This window comes from Vicugna pacos, chromosome 14 (assembly GCF_048564905.1).
Source record: "Vicugna pacos chromosome 14, VicPac4, whole genome shotgun sequence".
NCBI classification, from domain to species: Eukaryota; Metazoa; Chordata; class Mammalia; order Artiodactyla; family Camelidae; genus Vicugna; species Vicugna pacos.
Genome location: NC_133000.1, coordinates 62,850,267 through 62,874,057, shown reverse-complemented (window position 1 = coordinate 62,874,057; position 23,791 = coordinate 62,850,267). Strand labels below are relative to the sequence as shown.

At 39.9% G+C, this 23,791-nt stretch overlaps 1 protein-coding gene across 1 annotated transcript in view; it reads right to left on the bottom strand.

Moving 5' to 3' along the window:
* RAP2A (RAP2A, member of RAS oncogene family) overlaps positions 1 to 22,054 on the bottom strand; it is a 36,745-nt gene extending 14,691 nt beyond the window's left edge. Inside the window, exon 1 of the mRNA XM_015242759.3 lies at positions 21,467 to 22,054. Within this exon, the coding sequence (XP_015098245.2) occupies positions 21,467 to 21,780 (314 nt within the window). The 5' untranslated portion in view covers positions 21,781 to 22,054. The remainder of the gene's footprint in view (positions 1 to 21,466) is intronic.
* Between the last annotated feature and the right edge of the window lie 1,737 nt (positions 22,055 to 23,791).

Genomic DNA, 23,791 nt, shown 5'->3' with positions numbered 1-23,791 from the left:
TTTTTTAAGTATCCTACTCAGGTTACTCACTTCATGTTTACCTTAGTATTATTCCTGGATTTCTACCTATTCTTTACTGATAACCTGGGAGTCTTTTTAAAGATGTATGTTGTTTCCAGATACAAATCTTTCTTTCACTATGTAAGATGAAAGTCATCTGCCATTCAAATTTCACCTTGTTAAAGGTCCTTCTACATACTCTCAAATTACTACCTATTGGTAAAGAGGGTAAGATTCTAACTTTCTACTTTTACCAAACACTTGGACATTCTGTTTATTTCTAAAAGTTTGTGAATGATAATTATCCAATACTATAAATGTATATGAATTATTACTTTAATCAAGTCTTTAAAAGTCTTAGAAAAATATGACATCAATCAGTATAAAGCCTCGAGCACTTTCTGATGGGAGGGACAGTATAAATAAATAAGAACTCCAATACTGTCCCCTTCTTAGGCCCTCCCAAGAAGGAAAAAGTAACCATTGTATTAAATTTCTCTACTTGGCCTCTTCAGCATTATGTACTCCTCAGGCCAAGCTTTCAAATTAAAAAAATTAAGTCTGGAAAATTCTAGTACTTCAGGGAGTGGGCAGAAGGGAGGAGGAGAGTGAACGGGTAAAAGCAGTCACTGATCTGTCTTCATCTAGGGAAAAGGTGAATGGTACTCAATTTGTCCAAAAGCAACTGAAGGCGACTCAAGTAATTCCTTGAAAAGAACAAACTATCACGATTCACCTCATATGAAGTTGCTCATTTAAACAGCCGATCTATCAATTGTTATTCTATGCACATGCTTTTAGTGCCAAGAACTCTTTGTCTAGCCCTAAATCATGAAGATTTTCTCTGAAAGTTTTACAGTTTTGCATTGTATGCTTATGTCATGATCCATTTTAAGTCAGTTTTTGTTAAGATATGAGGTTTAGTTTATTAAGCACACCTAATTGCTCCAGCTTTTTATTGAAAAGGCTATCCTTCCTCCACCGAACTACCAAATATGAGAAATAAATCTAATCAAAGATGTAAAAGATCTTTACAATAAAAATTACAAAACAATGCTTAGGAAAATTAAAGACAACCTAAATAAATGGAAGAATATACTATTCACTGATAGGAAGATTTCAACATTGACACATCAGTTCTCCAGAAACATTTACCTATTCCATGCAATCCCAATCAAAATGACAGCAGGTTTTTTGGGAACTGTTTGTGTATGTGTTTGTGGGGTGAGGGTAACTGACAGATGATTTTTAGAAATACCAAAACTCTTTGGAAAGCAAAACAGCTAGACCAGCAAAAGCAACTCTGAAGAACAAAAACAAAACTTGAGTATTAGATACCAGATATCAAAAATTAGTATAAAGTTATAATAATTAACATAGTGTGGCTTAGACTTAAGGAGAAATAGAAAAATGGAACAAAATAGAGGGCCTAGAAACAGATCCATACATCCAGATTTGCCTGATTTACGACTAAGGTACATCTACAATTCACTGGGGGAGATGGTCTTTTCAATAAATAGCACTAGGTCAACTGGATGACCATAAGTGGGAAATAAAAAACCCTTAAACCACCCGCTCCCCAATCTAATAATCACTCTTACAAATTAGAGATGAATCACAGAATGAAAGTCAGATAATAAATCTTCTAGAAATAAATATGGAGGATGAATCTTCATAACCTTGGAGTGGAAAAAGATGTATTAATTAGGACACAAAAGAGAACTAGCCAAAGAAAGATTAACAAACTGACTTCATTAAAATTAAGAATTTATGCTAATTAGAAGAAACTGTTAATCAAGTGAAAAGGTGAGGCAAAGACTGGGAAGAGGTATCTGTAATGTACGTACCTGACAAAGGATTTCTATCCAAAATACAAAAAGAATTTCTAAAAAATGTAAGAAAAGGACAATATACTGTTTAGGTGGACAAAACACTGGAGTAAGTATTTTCTAAAAAAAGACAAATAGTCATGAAGCATGTGAAAACGTGTTCATGGTTATACACCAGGGAGACAAAAACTAAAGTCAAAATGAAGTACCACTAAAATCTTATCAGATTAGCTAAAATTGAAAAAGACTGACAATAACAAATGTTGACCAGGATGTGGAACAACTGAAACTCTTCTTGGGGCAGAGTAAGCGGTACAACTACTTTGGAAAATCAGACGGCGGTACAGCTTGCCCCTGAACAACTCGGGGGTTAATCCGCACACGATCACAGCTGGCCCTCCGTATCCATGGTTTCTCCAAATCGAAGGACTCAATATTAACCATGCGCCGTGCGGCACTGCAGTATTTACTACTGAAAACTGTCTGCAAATAAATGGACCTGCACAGTTCAAATCCACTCTGTTCAAGGATCAGCTGTTTTTACTGATGGCGAACATATGCATTTACAACCCAGTAATTTTACTCCCAGGTATACACCAGGAGACAATGTACATACATGTAGCAAAAGACGTACTAGAATGTTTGCAGTAGTGATATTCATGATAGCCCCCATTTAGAAACTACCCAAATGTCCATCAACAGAATAAATCATGAAATCAGGGTACATCCATACAAGAGGACTACTCTACCTCAGTGAAGAATCAGTGACTGCCACAAGTAACATGGGTGAACCTCACAAAGAGATGCTGAATGACAGAAGCTTAATAACACACAAAACTACTCCGTGTTGGTCTGTGAGCACGGAAGTGAGAGGGATGAAACACAAGGGAACTGGATGCGTCGTGTGAACTGTCTGTCCTACATCTGCATCTGGGACTTGGCTACGGGGAGTACGCATCTACCTAAGATTCGTCCACTCTACTCCATAAAAGTTATACCTCAATAAAGAAATATACTGAAACAGAAAAAAAATCAGTAAGTAATATAATCATCTAAATTATTTGCTCACTGAAACAGGAATAGTAAAAAAAAAAAAACTTCAAGACAAACTAAATGAGCATGGATGTTGGTTATGGAGTGAAAGTCACATCAAGTGCATGATTAAGTCAAGTCCATCAGTTAGTTTATTACTTGGCTGAATACCACTAACCCATTTTAAATTTCTGTCCAAGTCCTATGCTGTCTAATTTATATTTAAAACTGGCCAAAGACCAAAAGCATGAGGAATACATACTAAAGTAGATGTTTTGGGAAATAAAAATGACAATAATTCTGAACATCTTTACTATCGGATCTATAAATTGCATCAATCTGACCACAGTTCTTTCTGGGCATCTCGAGATGCCACAGTATGCTGCAGGACTTCAATATCCATCTTAGAAACAGAAAATACAATGATTACTATATTCAATCTGGTTTTTTACTTATTAGAAATGAAGATTATCCACCACAGTAATATGTTATGCATGAGGAAGCATTTGCAACTAGAAGCCTGAAACCCTGGCATTTAGAACTAAATGCAAAAATGCCAGAATAAACCAGTTGATTCTTTTTTTTCAAAGCACAATATTCAAAATATCCAAAATAAGGCAGAGGAAAACAGTTGTTGGTCCACACTGAATACTTTAATGTGCAGCTAAATTTCAATGTGCATTCTGATGTATATTCAGACACCAAACAATGTCAACAAAGTATGGATCTTCTTACATAATTTAAATAGCAGGAAAATTCAAGCTTAGACACATACACAAAGAACATACAGCTTTCATCTACCCAAGGGAAGAAAGTGTTTAAACATAAAACATGCATTTTATCTTAGTGAGGGTTGAAATCTAAAACCTCTGCCTTAAAAACAGGTCCAAAGATTGTACCTGAAAAGATTAAACTGAGTCAATTGCTCACGAATATGTAAGTTACTTGAACTGTCATCTAAATTTATACTGAATTATAGGACATCTTCTCAGCACCCCTTCACTGCAGAATTCTAGGCAGAAACGTTGATGAATGAAAATTCACATCTATCTGGCACACAGTTAAGTTCAATTACAAATACTTTTAAAAAAATTACCTCTGACTGAAGAAGACTTAAAGATGCACCAAAGCTATGAAGAGTGCAGACTTTTTTCAAAGTTTCAAATTATGAACAGAAGAGTATTCGTCCTTGGAGATTTTTTTCTCCTCTGTAGTAAGATCTTAAAATATTTCTCATCTCCAAATCATTAAATACAAACAGCGCCAAATAAAACTTACCACACACACACACACAGGATCTCTAGAAAGCTCAGGCCATCGGACCAGCAGAATTAGCTTTTCTTTTCTCCCACAATAAACAGCTCAGGGGAAGAGCACATCAATTATACATGACATGCTGTAACTGGTTGGGTCCACTGGCATAAGTTTGATGGGTGATGCCTATTAAAAAGGTTTTTTCACTTGAACTGGGCGAAGTAACAGGTGACAGATGGCAAAGGCAAAACAGAACAACTGCACAGTGAAGAAAGGAGCTGGAAGCTATCAACACTGACAGAGATCCTGGAGCCCAACAGCAGCCAATATGAGCTACAGATATTCTGACAGGAGTCAAGCCAACACTGAAAGCAAAGAGTCAGAAACAGTTAGAAGAAGTCACTGTGGGAGCAGGGGAGAGGGGGTGGTCAGCAGAAGTCTTCAACAGTCTCTAAAGTCATCACTCTGGGATGAGAGGCTGTAACAACAGGTCTAGAGCAGCAGTGATTACAAGGACCGGCAGGGTGAGAATTACTGGATGTGAGAAAATCTGTCCCTGCATTTTCATCCCCGCCACAAAACCCCTCTCATTTCCAAAATAACTCACACCTCAGCAACGCAACAGGCTCTTAACTGGTCCCCCTCCAACCTGTCACCCCTTTACTCTATCCTATATGCCGCTTCCACAATGGTCATCTTAAAACACCGCAAGCTCCTCTCCCCATCTCCCTAAACCACTACTCCAAAAAGTAAATCGTGGCTCCGCAATGACTAGATAAAGGTTATCGCTAGGTGAACAGTCAAGGTCAACCACAATTTGGCTAATATGACGGAGTGAGGGCAAGACACGGGGCGAGAATGGGGTTCGGGTTTGGGTAGAAGTCCCAGCTCTGCTCCCTTGGGTGTGTCACATGACCTCTATGAGCCTCAGGCTCCTCCTTTGTGAAAAAGCAGTATGGCTGCTCCTTAGGTGCTGTTGCGGAAGACGACGGCGATGACTACTAATACTGGCTGGCATCTGGAGGGGGCCTAGTAGGTGCCAGACACTGAGCTAAGCAGTTTACATGAATTATCCATTGAAGCATTATGAATACTGTAAAATACTACAAAATGCAAATTACTCTTTTCTAAGTTCTCTCGAACCATCTGTTGGTAAGTCAGTTCTAGAATTTTAATTGTGGTGGTATATCTGTAAAAATGTACAAAAGCTGTTACATAGTATCTTATTTCCTACCTCTGGCTTCCACTTCCTGGCAGGATGGCCAGATTTAACCTTCTACCCTAAAGACCACTAGTCCTCGTGGGAACGATTTACGGAAAACATAATAGCTACCACTCCCTGCAATTGCAGAAGCTGACAGTTCGCCGTCTTCTCCAACCAGAAGTATCTTTCTTTTTTCTATTTACCTTCTCGCTCCAAACACTGCTAAGTCAAGTCACCAGATAGGCACCGTGACTCTGAAGTCCTAACCAAACCAAACCAAACTCTGAAGAGGATTAGTCCTGACATAAAGTCCTATTTCTGCCTTAAACCAGCTGTGCTACCTCTGAAGTTACATCTGGGACCTCAGGATGGCAAGGGACATGAATGTTTTACATGGAGCTGTATCTCCAGTGCTGGAATCAATTCTTGACACTTTTGGCCACACAAAAAAGAACGAAATGACGATCTTTAAACACAACAGTTTTCCCACGTAGCCCATGGTGGGATGTCACAGAAACAATGCAAACACACCCATGGTCACCAGGCTGAAAAAGCATTTAGGATGTCCACTACCTAGAATGCTTTATTTTTTATTCTTTATCATGCCTTGTATTAGATGCTGAAATGCTTAGACTGATTTTCAGCATTAGGGGTCTCCAGATACTTGGGAGGAAAATGGTCAAAATCCAGAATGTAATGCACTGAAAGGACCCTTATTCCTAATTCAACAAACATTGACTGGATGCTTTCTTTGTGCCAAGTGCTGGGACATCAAAATTGAAGCAGACCAAATAAATAACACGGAAGAAGCTTTTTTTTGTTAACCTAAATTAGATGGTATATGCCAACTACTTTTATAACAATATATACTGGGGGCAGAGTGAAGGGGGAGGGGGCAGTAAGACTATTATCACAAGCAGTTGCAAAGGGTATACACATATACTTAGATTTTTCTGCTGAAACTAAACTTTAATATGTTATATACTAATAAAAATAAATGTGATCCTCAAAGTACAGTTAGTCATGCGTCAGTGGGAGCAGTAAAATGACACAGGACAGGGCAGACAGTAGCTGCCTGCATCATTCTTCCATCTTTTAAGAGTTAAAATACATTCATTGATTCACTTTTCACTCATCCCCAACAAACAGTCTTCAAAGATCTTCACAGAGAAATCCAGAGGATCCATAGTACTCTTTTATCAGAATGACTTCTAAAGTATCAACATGTTCATCTAAAAATATTTCATTGTTCCAGGTAACTACTGCTGCATAAAAAACTACCCCCAAACTTGAATGGCTTACACAACCATTTGACTGTACCTCCTGATGGTGTGAATCAGGAGTTTGGGCAGAGCTCAGCTGGGCGACTGCTCTGCTCCACATGGCGCCAACTGGGCTCACTCGGTGGTGTTCGACTAGGGCTGGGGACAGTCACAGACGGTTTTACCACAGGCCTGGCATGTTGATGGGCATGGCCGGAAGGGTAGCTCCCTCCTCCCTTCTTGCAGTCTCAGCACCTTTTCACGTGTCTCCAGGAGGGTAGCTAACTTCTCACATGGCAGCTCAGGGCTCCTGAAGACCCTGGTGGAAGGTGCTCAGTCCTCTTAGACACCAGGCCCAAAACTTGCTCAGCATCATGTCCGCCATACTCTCTTGGTCAAAGCAGTCACAGGCCAGCCCCAGGGAAGGGGAAACAGCCCCCCACCTCTCAGGGGGAGTTGTGTCAAACAATCCACAGCCATCTTTAGTCTAGCATGCTTGGTAAAAAAGATGTCATCTTTTAAAGTGAACAAAATTTCCAGTTCATGAGGACCTGCTGCCCCAAATTAACAAATTTAATACAAAAGATGTTGGCTAGGTCAAAGAAAGAGCCTGTTTATATGAACTAGATATCACAAAATATACGTAGGAATGGAATTTGAATTGTCACGGTTCTAAAAACAGAGAACTTAAGGTAAGAGTCTAGAGGGACCATATAGTTTATTGCCAAGACACATTTTTGAGATGGAAAGGGGCCCTGTAAATAAACGTGCCAGGGCAACATGCGTAAACCTGAATGGTCCTAGGTAAACAGATAGCCGGTCACCTTTGGAGAAAAGAAAACACAGCAAAGCAGTGGCACTTATTCCAAGGAAAATACTTATGCGAGTGTCAGAAGCCAGTCAGTACGGCCTACGAAACCTTCAGGACTTGTGATTTTAATAGGCTGTGCTGATGAGAGCAAGAGAACAAATCTCCCTCCCCCAGCAGTCCCTTCCTCCATGAATGTACAAGTAGTTCTTTCAGTAAAAGCAGATGATGAGCTCAGGGAAGCAGATGATGAGCTCAGCGTAGCCTTAGGAATAAACACTGTCATCAAGGGCAGCTTTTTCAAATGTATATACCTCTGGGAGGTGGCCCACCACCGAACAGTCTGTTCACATCCTCTCTGAAGGGAGCAGTATGCTGTCAACGGTTAATGGCCATCTGAGAGCAAGAACACAGAATGTATGCAAACATGGCGACTCTCTAACACAAGGCCACTGAAAAAAGTTTTGTGTCATTAGTATTATGCACAAACTGACTAGTCATTGACAAGGTCTTTTCTCATCTCCCACTCTTCTAAAATAAAAAAAAAATTGTCTTAATTTCTAGTTAGCTTTCCTGTATGTCTACACCTGTCTGTCAACGAGCACGCAGTCCCTCACTACACCAGAGGACAGATGGCTGAAGTTTGTTTGGAGTGTTGGTTCACAAAGCAGAAGAAGAAAACAGTCTGAGTGTATGTGGGTCATTTGGGTGAGGGGTGGGGATTATATTTCAGATAGGATAGCTGGATATATACCATATTTGGATATTTCAGTTTTACAAAATGCAAAGATTAAAAAAAACTGATATGAAGATAAAGCCTATTCTTTGTTTCTGTATCTATATTAAACTGTCCCTGACAACACACTTGCATCTTTAGCTAGTCTCTCAGCTATCTTCCCTGGGTACTGGCCAATCTACTCTGTCTTCTCTCTGTTATCCATAAGTCAGTTTACACTTTTAATGCTTTCTAAGATAACAATTTTGCTCAAACCATTCAATAACCAAATACAAATAGAAAGTAAGATTTCATTTCCAGGGAGGATCAAAAGGTATTAAACATAACAAAGTAAGTATATAATTGTTGGCATTAGTCTTACAAATTTTTGACCTCCTGTAACTAGTTAGAATGCATCAAAAAATCTTTCAAAGATAAGAGAAACAGGTGAGGGAGATTAAGAGGTACAAAATTCCAGTTACAAAATAAGTGATTCGGAAGTATGAAATACACAGTGTACATCTGTAGTACTGCGGAATACAGTCAAGAATAATGTCATACCTTTGTATGGTAACAAACAGTACCTAGACTTAGCATGGTGATCACTTTGTAATGTACAGAAATATCGAATCGCTATGCTGTGCACCAGGAACTCACGCACTGCTGTAGGCCAGTTATACTTCAAACACAAACAAACAAACTCATAGGAAAAGAGAACAGATCTGTGGTTACCAGAGGCAGGGGTGTGGGGGGGTGGTGGAGGGGGAAGGAATTGGATGAAGGTAGTCAAAACGCACAAACTTCCAGTTATAAGGAAATAAGGAATTAAGTACTAGGATGTAATGTACGACATGGTAAATATAATTAACACTGCTGTATGTTATACATGAAAGTTGTTAAGAGAGTAAATCCTAAGAGTCTCATCTCAAGGGAAAATTTTTCCCCCTATTTCTTTAATGTTGTACCTGTATGAGATGATGCACATTCGCTAAACATTCTTGTGGTACTCACTGCACGATGTACCTAAGTCAGATCATTATGCTGTGGCACGTTAAACATATCACTGCATCTCAGTGAAATAGGAAGGAAAAAAAAATTTACACCAAAAAAAAAAAAAACCAACAAACCCTTAGAAGAGGTGGCCTAATAAAAGCAGTGTTTTTGGTGGAATGATACTTTAAAACTTAGAAAATAGCTGTCTTCAAAAATGTACTGTCTCTCTCTCTCTCTCTCTCTCTCTCCATATATAATAAACTCAACATAGTCAAATACATATTCATTTGCAGTACATTCTGGTATACCAGAAGGACAAGACAGTATCTAGTACTTTTTTTGCATAACACCCAGGGCAATGTTATGCAAATAAAGTGGCTGAAATCGTAGCATCTGATGTTGACAGTGATGACATTTATACAAAGACAAAACTTCCACAATCAACTTATTAAAAAACTCTGTCAACACACTTCCCTCCACCCCCTCATATGTACCTATATATGTGTGCATGCATATATATATATATATGGTTAGATATATATATCTAACCATAAACACTAGTAAAATTATCTTCACCCCATGTGTAGTTTTGGTATTCATAAAAAGGTCTATTACCATTATAAGCTCTTTAAAAAACCAAAGTGTTATTTAACAAATACTTAGATGCCTAATCACTTTTTATAAAGTATTTTTTATATTTTAAATATATACTAAAAAAAATCAATTCTTAGTGAGTCACAAAAATATACTGTCACCATTTACAGCCAACAGAGTCTCTGGTAGAAGACAGAGACACAAGCACACACAGGGTCTGTGCTGAGCTCTGTAACACACACGGGACAAGCACTTCAAACACGACGAGAAAGCAGTGGAAAAATGGACAGGCAATACCAGGTCAGCTATACAATTTATCTAGATATGGGAAGGCAACTGAGTCTAATTCTTACGAAATCATGTGGCAGTATACTGATTTATAAAGTCAGGAAGTGCTTGGGTCTCATGATTTTTGGTGAATTTTATTATTGATACTTTGGGGTTACTATGTAAAGAAACACATTACATTCATTAGCTCATTGGTTATTGTATTATACCCATATTCCAGATGAGGAAGTTGAGATGCGGAGAATGGCGATTTGCTCCTAATCACATAACTAGTAAGTGCTGAAGCTCAGCTTTAACCGGATTAACAGACCTGGGCTTCATAGATCAGATCAGATCAGTATGCACAACAAAATAAAATACTGAATTAGAGCAATGATAATATACATAATATTTGTTATAGTCATTGGAAACCTAAGGATGGATGTATTTAGAATTAAGAACAAAACAAAATTTTCCACCCCAAAACAGAGAAAAGCACTCTAAGGTTTCATCTGCAGAAAGCTGTAAAGACACCTAGAAAAGAAGAAAATTCTCATATGCGCTGAATTATTAACATGATGTAGGATTTCCACATCTGAATTATTAATTTTTAAGGGCTGCTTCCAGAAAAGCATGAGAAACAACACTCCTAAATGTTTTAAGTAAAGGTTTACAATGCTTCTCTGGGGTAATTTTACTAAGAGATTTTAAGATAGCTATAATTATGGTCATCTTCATCTGTTTTTACTGCCATAAAGGCAGAGCTGAATCAATAGCATCGTGGACAGATGCAGCAAACCTCTTACAAAGTTGAGTTTCCCAAGCCTCCGCAGAAAGCTGCCGTCGTAACGAACAATCCTATCACACATTCTGGTCGGAATCCCACTGCAGTAGCCCTTTCTCTGTCCTAACTTTCGCAAGGCAGGCGCTATCCCACCTTCTCAGAGTGAACAAAATCACAAGGGAAATATGTCCTCATATTTATAATATGCATAATAAACAGTAACAGATGCCTCCTCAAAGGATACACTTTATATATCTTTCTGTTCCTTGACTGAATGTTATCTTTCTCTGTAACAGAGGCAGCATTTACTAACTCATGGTGGGAAATTCATTTCACTTTTGGAGCATTTATATAGCATTACTGGAAAATGGAAAGGCAGGAAGAGAAGACAAAAGTTGTTTCAAACTATGAAAGAGATCGTTCCATTTCTTTTTCTTAGAGTAAAACATTTGTTCCAGGATAGCAGTTTTCAAATTGTGTGTGACGAGATCAATTTAGCAGATCAAGAGGAGCACTTAAAAACAGTGAAATAAGATAGAAAAAAATAAAACAGAAATATAATACAAGCAACATAGCAAGTGTAACTATTGTTTCGTGAAATTCTGGTTTCAGTTACATGTATTGATGCCTGTATGTGCACTGTAAATGTATTTCTGAGGGCCATGACTACGAAAATGTCAAAGCCACTGCTGAGTCAATACAAAGAAGTAGACAGAGAGATGTTATTTTTTTAATATTTTGTTTTCTGATAGACAATAACAATTAAAAAACAAAAATGATAAGACACTAATGAAAGAAACTGAAGACAAAAATAAATCAAAGGCTGCTCTATACTCATGGACTAGAAGAATATTGTTAAAATGTCCATACTACCCAAAGCAATCTACAGATTCAATGTACTCCCTGTCAACATTCCAATGGCACTTTTCACATAAATATAACAACAAATAACCCTAAAATTTGTATGGAATCACAAAAGACCTCAAATAGCTAAAGCAACCTTGAGAAAGAAGAACCAAGTTGGAGGCATCGTATTCCTGATTTCAAATGATTACAGAGTTATAGCAATCAAAACAATATGGTATTGACATAAAAAGAGACACACAGATCAATGGAACAGACTAGAGAAATATGCCCATACATATATGGTCCACTAATTTACAACAAAGGATCCAAGCATATAAAATGGGGAAAGGATAGTCTCTTCAGTAACTGGTACTGGGAAAACTGGACAGCCACATGCAAAAGAATGGAAATGGATCACTATCTTACACCACACACAAAAAGCAACTCAATGTGGATTTAAAGACTTGAACGTAAGACCTGAAACCATAAACCTCCTAGAAGAAAACACAGGGGTGTAAGCTTCTTGACCTCAGTCTTAGTAATGATTCTACGGATTTGACACAAAAAGCAAAGGCAACAAAAGCAAACACAAACAAGTGGGACTACGTGAAAACTAAAAAGCTTCTGCACAGCAAAGGAAACCATCAACCAGATGAAAAGGCAATCTACAGAATGGAAGAAACTATTTGGACTCATATAACTCAAATGAAAAAGATCCAATTAAAGAATGGGCAGAAGATCTGAACAGATCTTTTTCCAAAGAAGACACACACAGATGGCCAACAAGGACATGAAAAGGTGCTCAGCGTTGCTAATTATCAGGGAAATGCATATCAAAATCACAATGAGTTATCACCTGTTAGAATAACTATTGTCAAAAAGACAAAAAATAACAAGTGTTGGCAAGGACGGGGAGAAAAGAAAATTCCTGTGCACTGTGGGTAGGAATGCAAATTGCTGCAGACACTGTGGAAAACAGTATGGAGGGTCTTCAAAAAATTAAAAAGAGAACTCATCTAGCAATTCCACTTCTGGGTATTTATCCAAAGAAAACAAAATCACTATCTCAAAGTGATGTCTGCAATCCTCAAGTTCACTGCAGCATTATTTACAAAAGTTAAGACACGGAAACAACCTAGGTATCCACTGATGGATGAACTGATAAAGAAAATATGGTATATGTATACAACAGAATATTACTAAATCATTAAAATGAAGGAAATTTTGCCATTTTAGACAATATGGATGGACTTTAAGGGCACTATGCTTAGTGATATAAAACAGACAGAAAAAGATAAATGCTGTATAATTTCACTTATATGTGGAATTGTTAAAAAAAACAAAAACAAAAGCATGAAACTGAACTCACAGATACAGAGGACAGATGGGGGGCGGGGTTGAAATGGGTGATGGTGGTCAAAAGGTGCAAACTTCCAGTTATAAAATAAATGATACATTTAAGCCCTGTGGATGTAATGTACGGCATGGTGACTAGAGTTAACAATACTGTTTTGTATATTTGAAAGTTGCTAACAGAGTAAATTACTAAAGCTGTCATCACACAAAAAAACTATCTGTGGTGACGGACATTAACCAAACTTAACATGGTGATCATTTTGTAATACATTCTTGTGTTAAATCATTACGTTTTATGAGAAATAACTCAAATGTTTTAAGTAAAGGTTTACAATGTTTGTCTTGTATAATTTTACTAAGTAAAAGAACCCTAAAACTAATACAATGTTATATGTCAATTGTACCTCAATAAAAATAAGCTTTAAAAACCCACAAAATAACCACTATATTTCTCCATAAAACATCAGTTTGGTATGTTTTCAAATCTTAAGCACATTAAGAAAACAAAAAACAAAACAAAACCAACAATCTATCCAATTCTGCCGTTGAATACATTTCAGTATTTTGAGCAAAGAGAACGTATACTTTACAAGTGTACTTTATTCATATGCTGTAATCTATTTTAAAGAGCTTATTCAGATAGAGTTTTTAGCAATATGTGATAAGTACATTTCTAACATTAAGTAATGAAATGCGTCAAACTCCAAAGAATTCCAACGTTGCTTCATTCCCAGACTTTCCAAACAATGCCTTCAATATAATATGCTGCTGACATTTGATTCAGATACCCAATAACCTCATTCTGACTCACAGGCTTAAAAAAATCTTATTTCATAGCAGTGATCTTTAATTTAAACTGAAATTTATTAAAAATCAAGCTACTATAGATGGCTTTTTTCAAAGAAAATTTTTAATTAAAAAAAATTTTTTTTAGGAAAAGGTGTTTGCTTTTAGAGTTTTCTTACAAGAATAAAAGGTCAAATAGCTGAATGAGGTCCGATACTTCCAAGGAGGTTTCAATCTTTTAGAAGTATAATTTAAACAGTATTGAGTATATATCATGTCAAAATCTTAGTAACTAGAAACTATGCTATTTTTACAGATTTTGATAACTTAAATTTTACCAATATATTTATATTTTACTTATATACACTGCTGAAATGCAGACGTCTAAAATCACATTGACATTATTGCTATCATGGTATTGAAAAGGCTCAGGTTGAACTGGTAAAGCATAAAAATGTGTTTAAGAAACTTTAATTTTTCCTTGTCCAGCTGAGAATAATTTTTAATATAATGAACCACAGCTGTCAAAGTAACAAATAAGTAGGCAAATATAAATCCAGCATGTTTCTGCCCACCACTAACGTTTCATGATACATTTCCTACGGAAATACTATCTGTACATTTTTACTTTTGTAACTATTCTGTCTCCATCAGTTTTATCTTGTGTTAAAGTCTACTTATATTCATAACTTAAATATTTTTCCCCCAAAGTGTAGAGTACTTACAACTTTTTATATCACAGGACAGAAGATTACAAGTATGTGAGAAAACAGTAGGTAAGAACAGATGGTGGGAAACAGGGTAACAAGGAGAGGTCAAAACAGAGGCAGAGCAAATCCTGGGATGGGAATTACACTTCCCTCCTGTCCCCTGACTGACACCTCCTCAGGGGTTTAGGTTCTGAAGACAATGGCTAAGAAAGAAATTGTGTAAAGTAAAAATTATCCTTAAAAAAAAATCCCTTAAGTATGATGTGTATAGTTTTATGTAAAGATAACTGCTTAGAAATATGCATAACATACGCATTTTAATGTGTCATGCAGAATTTCCAAAAAGATGGCATACAGAATTAAACCACTCAAATGTACTGCGACTGGAAAACTTGGACAAATAAAGACTCCAACTTTGTTGGTTCTTCCTGTTGGTTGTGTCATTCAGAGACGTTTTATTAGTTCCTCTTCCTTAACGTTTTTCTATTAGTTAATTAATTTCCTGACTTTTTCCTAAAGGAGAGTTAGAACATCAATGTCATTCATTTGCCCGGGGCCTGAGTACTTCTCACTCAGTGGTCACTCACATCACCTTTCAAATCAACCATTTGTTCCATTTGTCAGAAGAGTTATCAGTGTTCAGGGACAGCTGATATCTTTCGTCTGGGTGCAGTGGAATGGTTCGCTGGTTATTTAAATTATTCTTGGCCCCTCCCCCCTTTTAAAGACACAATAGGGATTCCCCTGGTTACAGATTTTATTGATACAATTATCACAAAATCTAAACTAGGTAAGATTTGCCGCTCACATGTTGCTGATTCCTTACAGTTCATATTAAGCTACCTTTCCCTTAGTTTAACTGCGCTAACCAAATGGAAGTATTCTCAGAACGTAGAGCTGGAGGGAGATCATATACTCCATCTACAAAGTGAACTTAAAAATTCTCATCCTGGGATGGGATGAAACTACTATATTGTAATGTTCTAACTTTACAATGCAGCAAAACCAAGTTTCCCTTTCAGGAAAAAACTCTGGGCTATAAAAAGTGACTCATAGCTACTAGGGTCTGTACCTTGGAGGAGCTTTCAATTACAGTTTTGGTTTTTGGAGGTACCAAACTGGGGAAGGAGGTGTTTGTGGACGAAGGAATTGGTGGCGGATTCTAGAAATCACCTATTGGGACAAACATCATTTGATGTATTTCCTGGTTTCAGCTCCACAGCGCCAATCTGCTGGGTTAGCAATTGGCAACCGACCTCTCTATCTTAGAGTAGGCTTTCGTGGCAACGTGTAGTGTAGGGGAAAAGTGCACACAATCAGCCAGGTCACTGAAGAGTGAACACTCAAATGATACAGAAATGCTAATAATAATAGTTAAAAAAAAAAGTACCTTACTCACTTTGGATAGTGCAAACCAACCACCCGTTCCCCATTCTTTTTCCCATTCTTAAAACGCCTTCCAGCTTATTGTAATGTGTGAAGTCTCCTCCACACATCTTACAACTCTCAAGTTCTATCCTTGCCTATTCATTTCTAATTTCTATTCCTGGCCAAATCCATTCACTCCTCTCTCTCTATACCCTACCCAGCAGATTTCATCTACTCTCCAAATCTGAATTATACAGATGATCCTGAGTCTTTATATTCATACACAAACCACCTTTCAGGCTTTATTCCAATATTCTGATTGCTTATTAGGTCCATCTATCAGGATGATTACCATCTCCAAAGCCGAAATAATCTCCCCCAGCTATTCCTCCCTAATCCTATTTGCTCATGTTCAAAATGTCAAGGTTACTTTTGACCTTTCCCTCTCCCTCTCCCACTAAGTTTGATTAATTCACTCTTTATAACATTATTTGCATCCATTCTTTCCTTTCTGTGCCTACAGACACCATGCTAATTCAGAATCTTTATACGTCATATAGAAATAAGATTATGACAGTATTTTACAACTCTTCCTCCTGATGCTGGTCTATTACCATCAAGCTGTCTATCATATCACCACCATGGTACTATTTCTCTAACAATTCTGATCATGGTCCTTGACTGCAAGAACAAGTCCAAAGTCTTTAACGTTCAGTAATTCAGCTTTACAGATGTCAGTCTTATTTCCTCATTTGAATTCATGGTTTAGCCAAAAAATAGACCCTATGCATTTCCCAGGCCATGTCCTCCAACTGGAAGATACCGTGCTCCTGATTCTTTAAAATTCTTATTAAACTTCACCTCTTCCCCGGTTGCCCCGAGTAGACAGAAGTACTCTCACAGAATGGCAGAGCGGAAGTGAGATCATCTGCTCCAGCTGCAAAATGGGCTTTAAAGAATCACCTCCTCCACCTATACAATTAATGCTTGGGGAAACTGAGGCCAGAGGATGCTAAACTACTTCTCTCTTTAAACACTAATTTTTTTCAACACATTTTTCTTGTTTCCTATGGGCCAGGAGCTGTGCTAGCCACATGGGATGAGACTGACTGCACTTAAATTATCACACAAACAATTCAACTGTGATGAGAGCTATAAGAGGGAAGCACAGGGTGCCAACGATGTCTGAAACGCGAGTGGCTGAGGAAGGGGCGAGGCACGGCATTAAGACAGTGTGGGAAGACAAGCTAGGAGTCAAGTCAGTTTGGGAAAATGAGGAAGGTTTCCCTGAGGAGGAAATCTTTGAAGCAGGGCCAGAGAGTAGGCATTAACTCTGCAAAACGTAGGTGATTTCTACTCGTAAAAGGAGAGCCAAGAGATAGGCACTCTCGTGGAACCGAAAGAAGGTCTGGGCGCTGGAATGGAAGGGACGAGGAAGGCTGCCAGAGTGAAGCTGCAGAGGCAGCGGGGTAAGAGCGTGCTGGGCCTGGGAAGGGCAGGCTCAAGATTTCTGGGCTTTACCCTAAGAACAAGAGTTCTCAGATAGCATATTCCAAGATACCTGAAGTCAGGACCACGGCCTACCCTGAGAAGAATGGGAGAAGCAACTGTGAAATTAGACACAACTTGACTTTTATTTCAATTGAAGTCTTTTCTATATCCCTGTGTGTCTGATTTCATGCAAAGCCAAGTTAAAAAAAAGAAAGCATCTAACTTGATAAAAACCACCGTTTTAGTTAGCCCCCTTGGCTTGGGCAGGCGGCTGTGTACGTACAGGTATCCGGCGCTTTTCCAAAGTTGCTTTATACCACTTTGCTTTTACAAAAGACCTATTAGTAACCTATTTTCAATAACCAAAAGAAATCAGAAAAAGATTCCCACTTTCATGGAAAAAAAGGTGAAAAATGAGAATAGCGTACAATTTGGAGAAAGCAGCTGAGAGGTAGCACACACCCCGAGCAGCCAGAGTGGTACCTCCAAGCTCCTTCCCCAGGAACCGCATTCAGCATCTCAGCATCAAGCTGCCATGGCTTTGAACTCTGTGCGCATCTCACCTAGGTTTTTTTTGCACCTCCATAAGCAAGATGTGTCCTAAGGTAATTGAGTCTTCGCTTTATACCATTTTGGCTTAGGAACGGTTTCAAAGGGATGCTCCACTTTCAGATAGTGGGCGGTAACCTGTAAATGAATGTCTATGACCCTAAAGACACACAAGGGAATATGGGCCTATTTTAGACTTCTTATAAGCAAAATATTCCATACAAAACCAATCCAAAGAAAAGCTCCATTTCACTATTTGGCTGTGCACTGGTAGCTATACTTACACGTTTATTCTCCCGTCCTCATCCTTTCCCATAACATCCTTAAAAGGTAAGATATTTTAAAAGAATACCAACAAAACTTTTCCAAGAATTGCTTTAATCAATATTGCTCTTTCTAGTACTATCTTATCTACACTGAGGAATGAACTTCAAAATGTAACTGCTTATTTCCTCTGAAATTATATTTATATCAAGGATAAAATTTAAAACAGATAAGGTGACAAAGTTAGAACTGCTGGGATTTTGGAGTAATTTCTGTGTTTAAGGTATTGTGTTGGGCACCTTAAAATATATTACCTCATTTAATCCTAATAAAGACTTTAAGAGGCTCAGGTTATACTCTATTTCACAGATAAGGAAGATGAAGCTTAGAAAAGCAAGTATTTCTCCAAAATATATACACCTTAGACCTGCACTGTCCAATATGGCAGTCTACAGTCACATGCAGCTGCTGAACGCTTGAAATACAGCTAGCCTGAACTGGGATGCGCTGTAGGTATAAACTGTACACCGGATTCTGAAAATTTAGTTTGAAAAAGAAAGCAAAATATCTCAATTTTTGAAGACTGATTACATGTTGAAATGACAAGATTTTAGATACAGTGGGTTAAACAAAATGTATTATTAAAATTAATATTACTTGCTTTACATTTTTTAAAAATTGGCTACCAGAAATTTAAAAATTACACAAGTGGCCCACACTATATTTCTATTGACTGGCACTGCCCTAGACCAAAGGTTGGATTATTGGATTTGCCAGTAAGCACCAAGTTCAAAGGCAGCCTGGTATGGAAGAAAAGAGGAGTACATGGATTCCTGCAGATCTTGGTTTAAGTCTCCTCTCCGTCAATGACTAGTTTCGGGGCAAAATACCAAACCTCTCTGCATTTCACTTATGTCATCTGCATTATGGTGACATTAAGAATGCCCAAAACTATGTTGTCTATAATATGTAAACCAGCTAGCTGGCAGAGGGGAGGGAACAACTACTGAATACCTCCCACAGCAACTGATTAATTTAAAAATTGATTCTCAAAAAGAAGAGAAAATTCACATATCTGAGTATCATGTGTTATTCTCTTTGGGAGAAGTTAAAGAACCAAAATATTGAATACCTGCTTTAGTATAATATATGCTACAATGTAATATATATAATATACACAGATCCTTTCTTTCAATGTTCAGTTGTTTATAATATGCTATAGGCTGGGAGGCCAGATGATGCGGTCCCGGTGAGGCTTAAAATATCTGGACACAGAAGGGCCCAAGTGGTTCTTATGGACACAACGGATGAATTCTAGTGAAAGAGTTTATGAACTCTACTTCAGCTGATCTTTTCAGCTTTTTACACCAGGAACTGGGACTAGTAAGTAAAATGACAACTGGGCCAGTAGAATTTTGCTCTTTTTTTTTTCCTTACTGGGTCATGCTGTAAACAGATAAATTGTTCCAGTACAGTAAGTTTAGACTAACTTATTTTTAGTAATCTCTACTAAGCATAAGAAACTACAACAAAATCATGTGAACTATACTATCCAATGACATTTTGCCATATTCTGTCCCCTAGACTTGTATCCAGAAGTTTGCCTGGGCATGTGGTCTTATGAATGTATGCATTATCTGTATGTATTTAAATATGAAGGGCGGAGCAATTGGGACATTTACTTTATAATTTGATGTATGTATGTGGCCTAAAATTGTCACGTGACAATGCATTAGATTGCCCTGTTCTATAGTTTTTTTTTTTAAGTAGTATGGGGGGGATTAAAGATTTGGATCACTAAAATGCAGCCTCTTAAATGTCATATGCTTAATAAGTTTAACATCAAAAGTGTTATTATGCTAACTACAGCAATTAACTTTAAAAAAATTGAGATTGAAAAAGTAAAAAGCTATCAGATTCACGGATTTTAGAGCAGCATCAGAGGCCATGAAAATACTCACTTTTTTCGTTTGAAATTCAACATAATAAGTAACATACAAAATTTCAGTTTAGATGTTAAAGTGCATATTCAATGAGTTAAAGGGGGGTTTGGGGAGAGGGTCTCCTCTTTGATCTCATATGTGGCATTAAAAATCTGCCTCTTGTAACAAACTTTTGAGCAACCTCTGAGTACACGACTTGGTATTTGCTATTTCAAAATGAGTAGACTCAAACTGACTAAAAATGAGATTACGTCTATACTACACTTACAGCTAGTTTTCAGCAAATGTCTACAAATTTAGGGCTATACGTAGAACTGGATAAGAAAAACAAAATTACGCTAAATCAAAATTATTAGTAATTATTAACTAATAATAAAAATCAGACAAACCAGTAATGTGTAATTCAATCGTAATTAGAAAAATCCGCTAAAACTCTGAACTGAGATATTACACTTTTGATGTTTGAAATTACAGGGAAAAAAAATACACTCAGTCAACGTAAGAGAAGACAAATATCATAAGCTATTTAAGATATCAGCCGTATTTTCAAAATGCACACTTCAGAAAAAAAGAGTTCCTATTAGGAAAGAGTTCATTTGCATTAACTTTAAATTAGCTAATACTTGAGTCGCACCTCTGAAGAAACTTGTTTTATTTCCAGGAATGTCTTTTATCCCTCCTTTTTTCTTTTCTTTTTTTTTTTGAGGGGATAAGGTGGGTAAATTAAAAAAAAAAAAGAAAGTTAAGCCGTATTCTTTAATGTGAATGGTATATTTGTGCTTCTATATACTAATACTCTCTCAATCCCACTGAGCTGTGTCTTCAAATAATTTATAATCTGTCTTTAAAGTTTCATCTTAATTGGAGAGCTCATTTTTGTAAAACACTTTGGCACCATTCAATCATCTATGAAATGAGAAAGATCTCTTTCCTTTGGACCTGACATTTTTACCATATACGTGTGAGCAATTTTTGCTGTCAAACATTACAAAGGTAGATTTTTGCTGCTGTTCTTCAATCTGAAGACGACTCCACTATACTTGCACAGCTGCCCTCTTCCCAGCAGAAACCTACCCGCCCCTCTCCCCCCTGCAAGTTTTAAACTTTGTTTCCTTTGAGGTTCTGCACAAGCACTACTAACAATATCCAAGAGACAAAGAGCTGTGCTGTGGGTTCACGGGATGCCAAATTTGAGTTGTGAAACAAAGCACTCAAATTTGAGATTCAAGACGATGAGGAGCATGATGCCGGCAAAAAATTGGTGATAAGGGGTAAGACCCCAAAGCCATCTCCCTAGACAGCTCCTGCTGCCCACGGCCACCCTAGAGCACGCGGGAGGGAGTTCTGGCCCCGGGACAGTGGCCGCCGGCCGCACCGCGAAGCCCGCTGCCCGCGCCCCCGGCCCTCTCACCGCTTCACTCGGATGATCTGGTCCCGCATGGGCTTGATGTCCTGGAAGCTCTGCTGGTTGACGAGGCTGTAGACGAGGATGAAGCCCTGGCCGTTCTTGATGTACAGGTCCCGCATGGACGCGAACTGCTCGGTGCCCGCCGTGTCCAGGATCTCCAGCACCGACGGCGACGAGTCCACCTCGATCTCCTTGCGGTAGAAGTCCTCGATGGTGGGGTCGTATTTCTCGATGAAGGTGCCGGTCACGAACTGCACGGTCAGGGCGGATTTGCCGACCCCGCCCGAGCCCAGCACCACCACTTTGTACTCGCGCATCGTCCCTCCGCGGCCGCCGCCGCCGCCGCCGCCCGCGACATAGACCTACGCCCGCCTCGCTGCGCCCCCGGACCCTGCGCCGGCGGCCGGCTCCGCCGCCTCCCGCGGCCGCCCCCACCTCACTGCCGCCACGGCCCCCCGGGCGCCGGCGGAGGGAACAGCAGCCCTGGGCATGGGCCGAGCCGGGCGGCAATGCGGCCCCGCGGGCGCCGGCAGGCACTGAGGACTAGCAGGGAGTGGGAGCCAAGGAGCCGCCGGAGCTGCTGGAGCCGCCCGAACCGCGGGCCCGCAGTGCCGCCCGCCCGCCCCGCCCCTCGCGCCTCCACGCCCAGCTCCCCGCCCGCCGCCGCCGCTTCCCCCGGCGCCCGAGCGCGCGCCCGAGCCCGAGCCGCAGAGCTGCCGGGGGCGGGGCCCGGCGGCCCGGGGCGGGGCCCGGAGGCGGAGCCCCGCCCCTGCTGTCCCGTCGCCTAGGCGACCGGCCGCGCGCGCTCCCGGGGGGCTCTGCGCCGCGCGGAAGCCTCGGCCCGCGCTTAGATAAACAACCACTTGGGCCACCCAGCCCCGCGATCCCGGGCGAACCCTGGGGACTGCGTACTGAGCCTGCGCGGTTCTTCCGCCTGCAACGGGAACGGCGTCTACCTGAGAATGGCACGGTCAGAATTTGGCGGACTCAAGATGTTGGAGGGACCAGAAGAGTCTCCAGACTTTAGCCTGAGGCGGGGAGTGAGAAGAAGACACTGGCAAGGTCCAAAAGGAGGCCTTGGCACTAGGGCCTTGCTAGACACCACCGGTCTGTCAGCATTCCTAAGAGCTTTGGTTTTATTGTGTACAAACACAACCGGAAGAAGCTTTGTTTACGGCCGAGCATAAGCACAACGAAATGAAGCTTTGTTTTAAGCGTCGCGACACTGAGGGAGAGGTGACAGCGAAGGCCAGAGACCGCGGAAGCCGGGCCTACGCCTGGTGACGTAGCCAGGGTCCCGCCCACTTGCCCCAGCCCCGCCCTTCTTCAGAGTCTGACAGAAGTCGCGCTCTTCCCACGCCCTGCCAGCTGCGGGAGCTTGGAAAACTGGGAGAGCGGAGCCCCGAGTCGCAGCCACAGGGCCTAGGGACACCTCATAGCAACAGCAAGCTGGGACACCTAGTAGGAACCTGGGACTCATTCCAGCCAACCAGACCGCGCCTCTGGATCCCACGGTACCACTCTCGGCCAATAGAAAGCCGCTCTATACCACGTGATGCTTATCCATCAGCCAATGGAGAGAAAGTCTAGTCGCAGACTCAGCCATCGCATCTCCCACAGCCGGGTCAGGCTGGTCGTTTACCCCTGCGCACGCTCTGCCAACCAATCGTAGGTGAGCTGACGAATGACGGAGACTTGAGCTGAGCCAACCAGAATTCGCGATTGTCTCGACACGAGGGGCCGGTAGTATGGAGACAGGGGCAGGGCTGGTGGGGGTGTGGGAGGGGTCAGTAATTGAGGGGCCGGTCGCTGTACCCTATTCTGGCAAAAAAAAAAAAAAAAAAAAGTGTTGCAGGCGAGAGTGATGGTTTTCTCTTTTAAGGTCGTCTCCGTGGCATTCTGCCTAAATGATGCATGGGAATAGTGCTGAGGGATGCGGGCTGATCGTGGGATGAATCGAGAAAACTGGGGCTCTTGTCTTTAGGGCAAGAAATTTTCCGGTTGTTAAGGAGACATACTGCAGCAGTTGCATGGGTCCTCCATGCGTGCCTCCTAAAACATTTTTAACAACTCAGTTTTAAAACTTACCATTCTCTCTGTGGCATTAGATCTTAATGCCACACTCTCTCCCACGCATAATGTCAAATTTAGGAGAAGTTGTGTCCCTAAATATTCCTGGATTATATTTTGCAATAACTGGTTATTGTATTTACCTTCCTTAAACTATATCCTTATCGAGCTAGTCTACACCCATCTATTACTATCTCATATTTGGGGGGAATAATACATTTCTATAGTTCTAATGCTTGAACATAGCATACCTCTTCA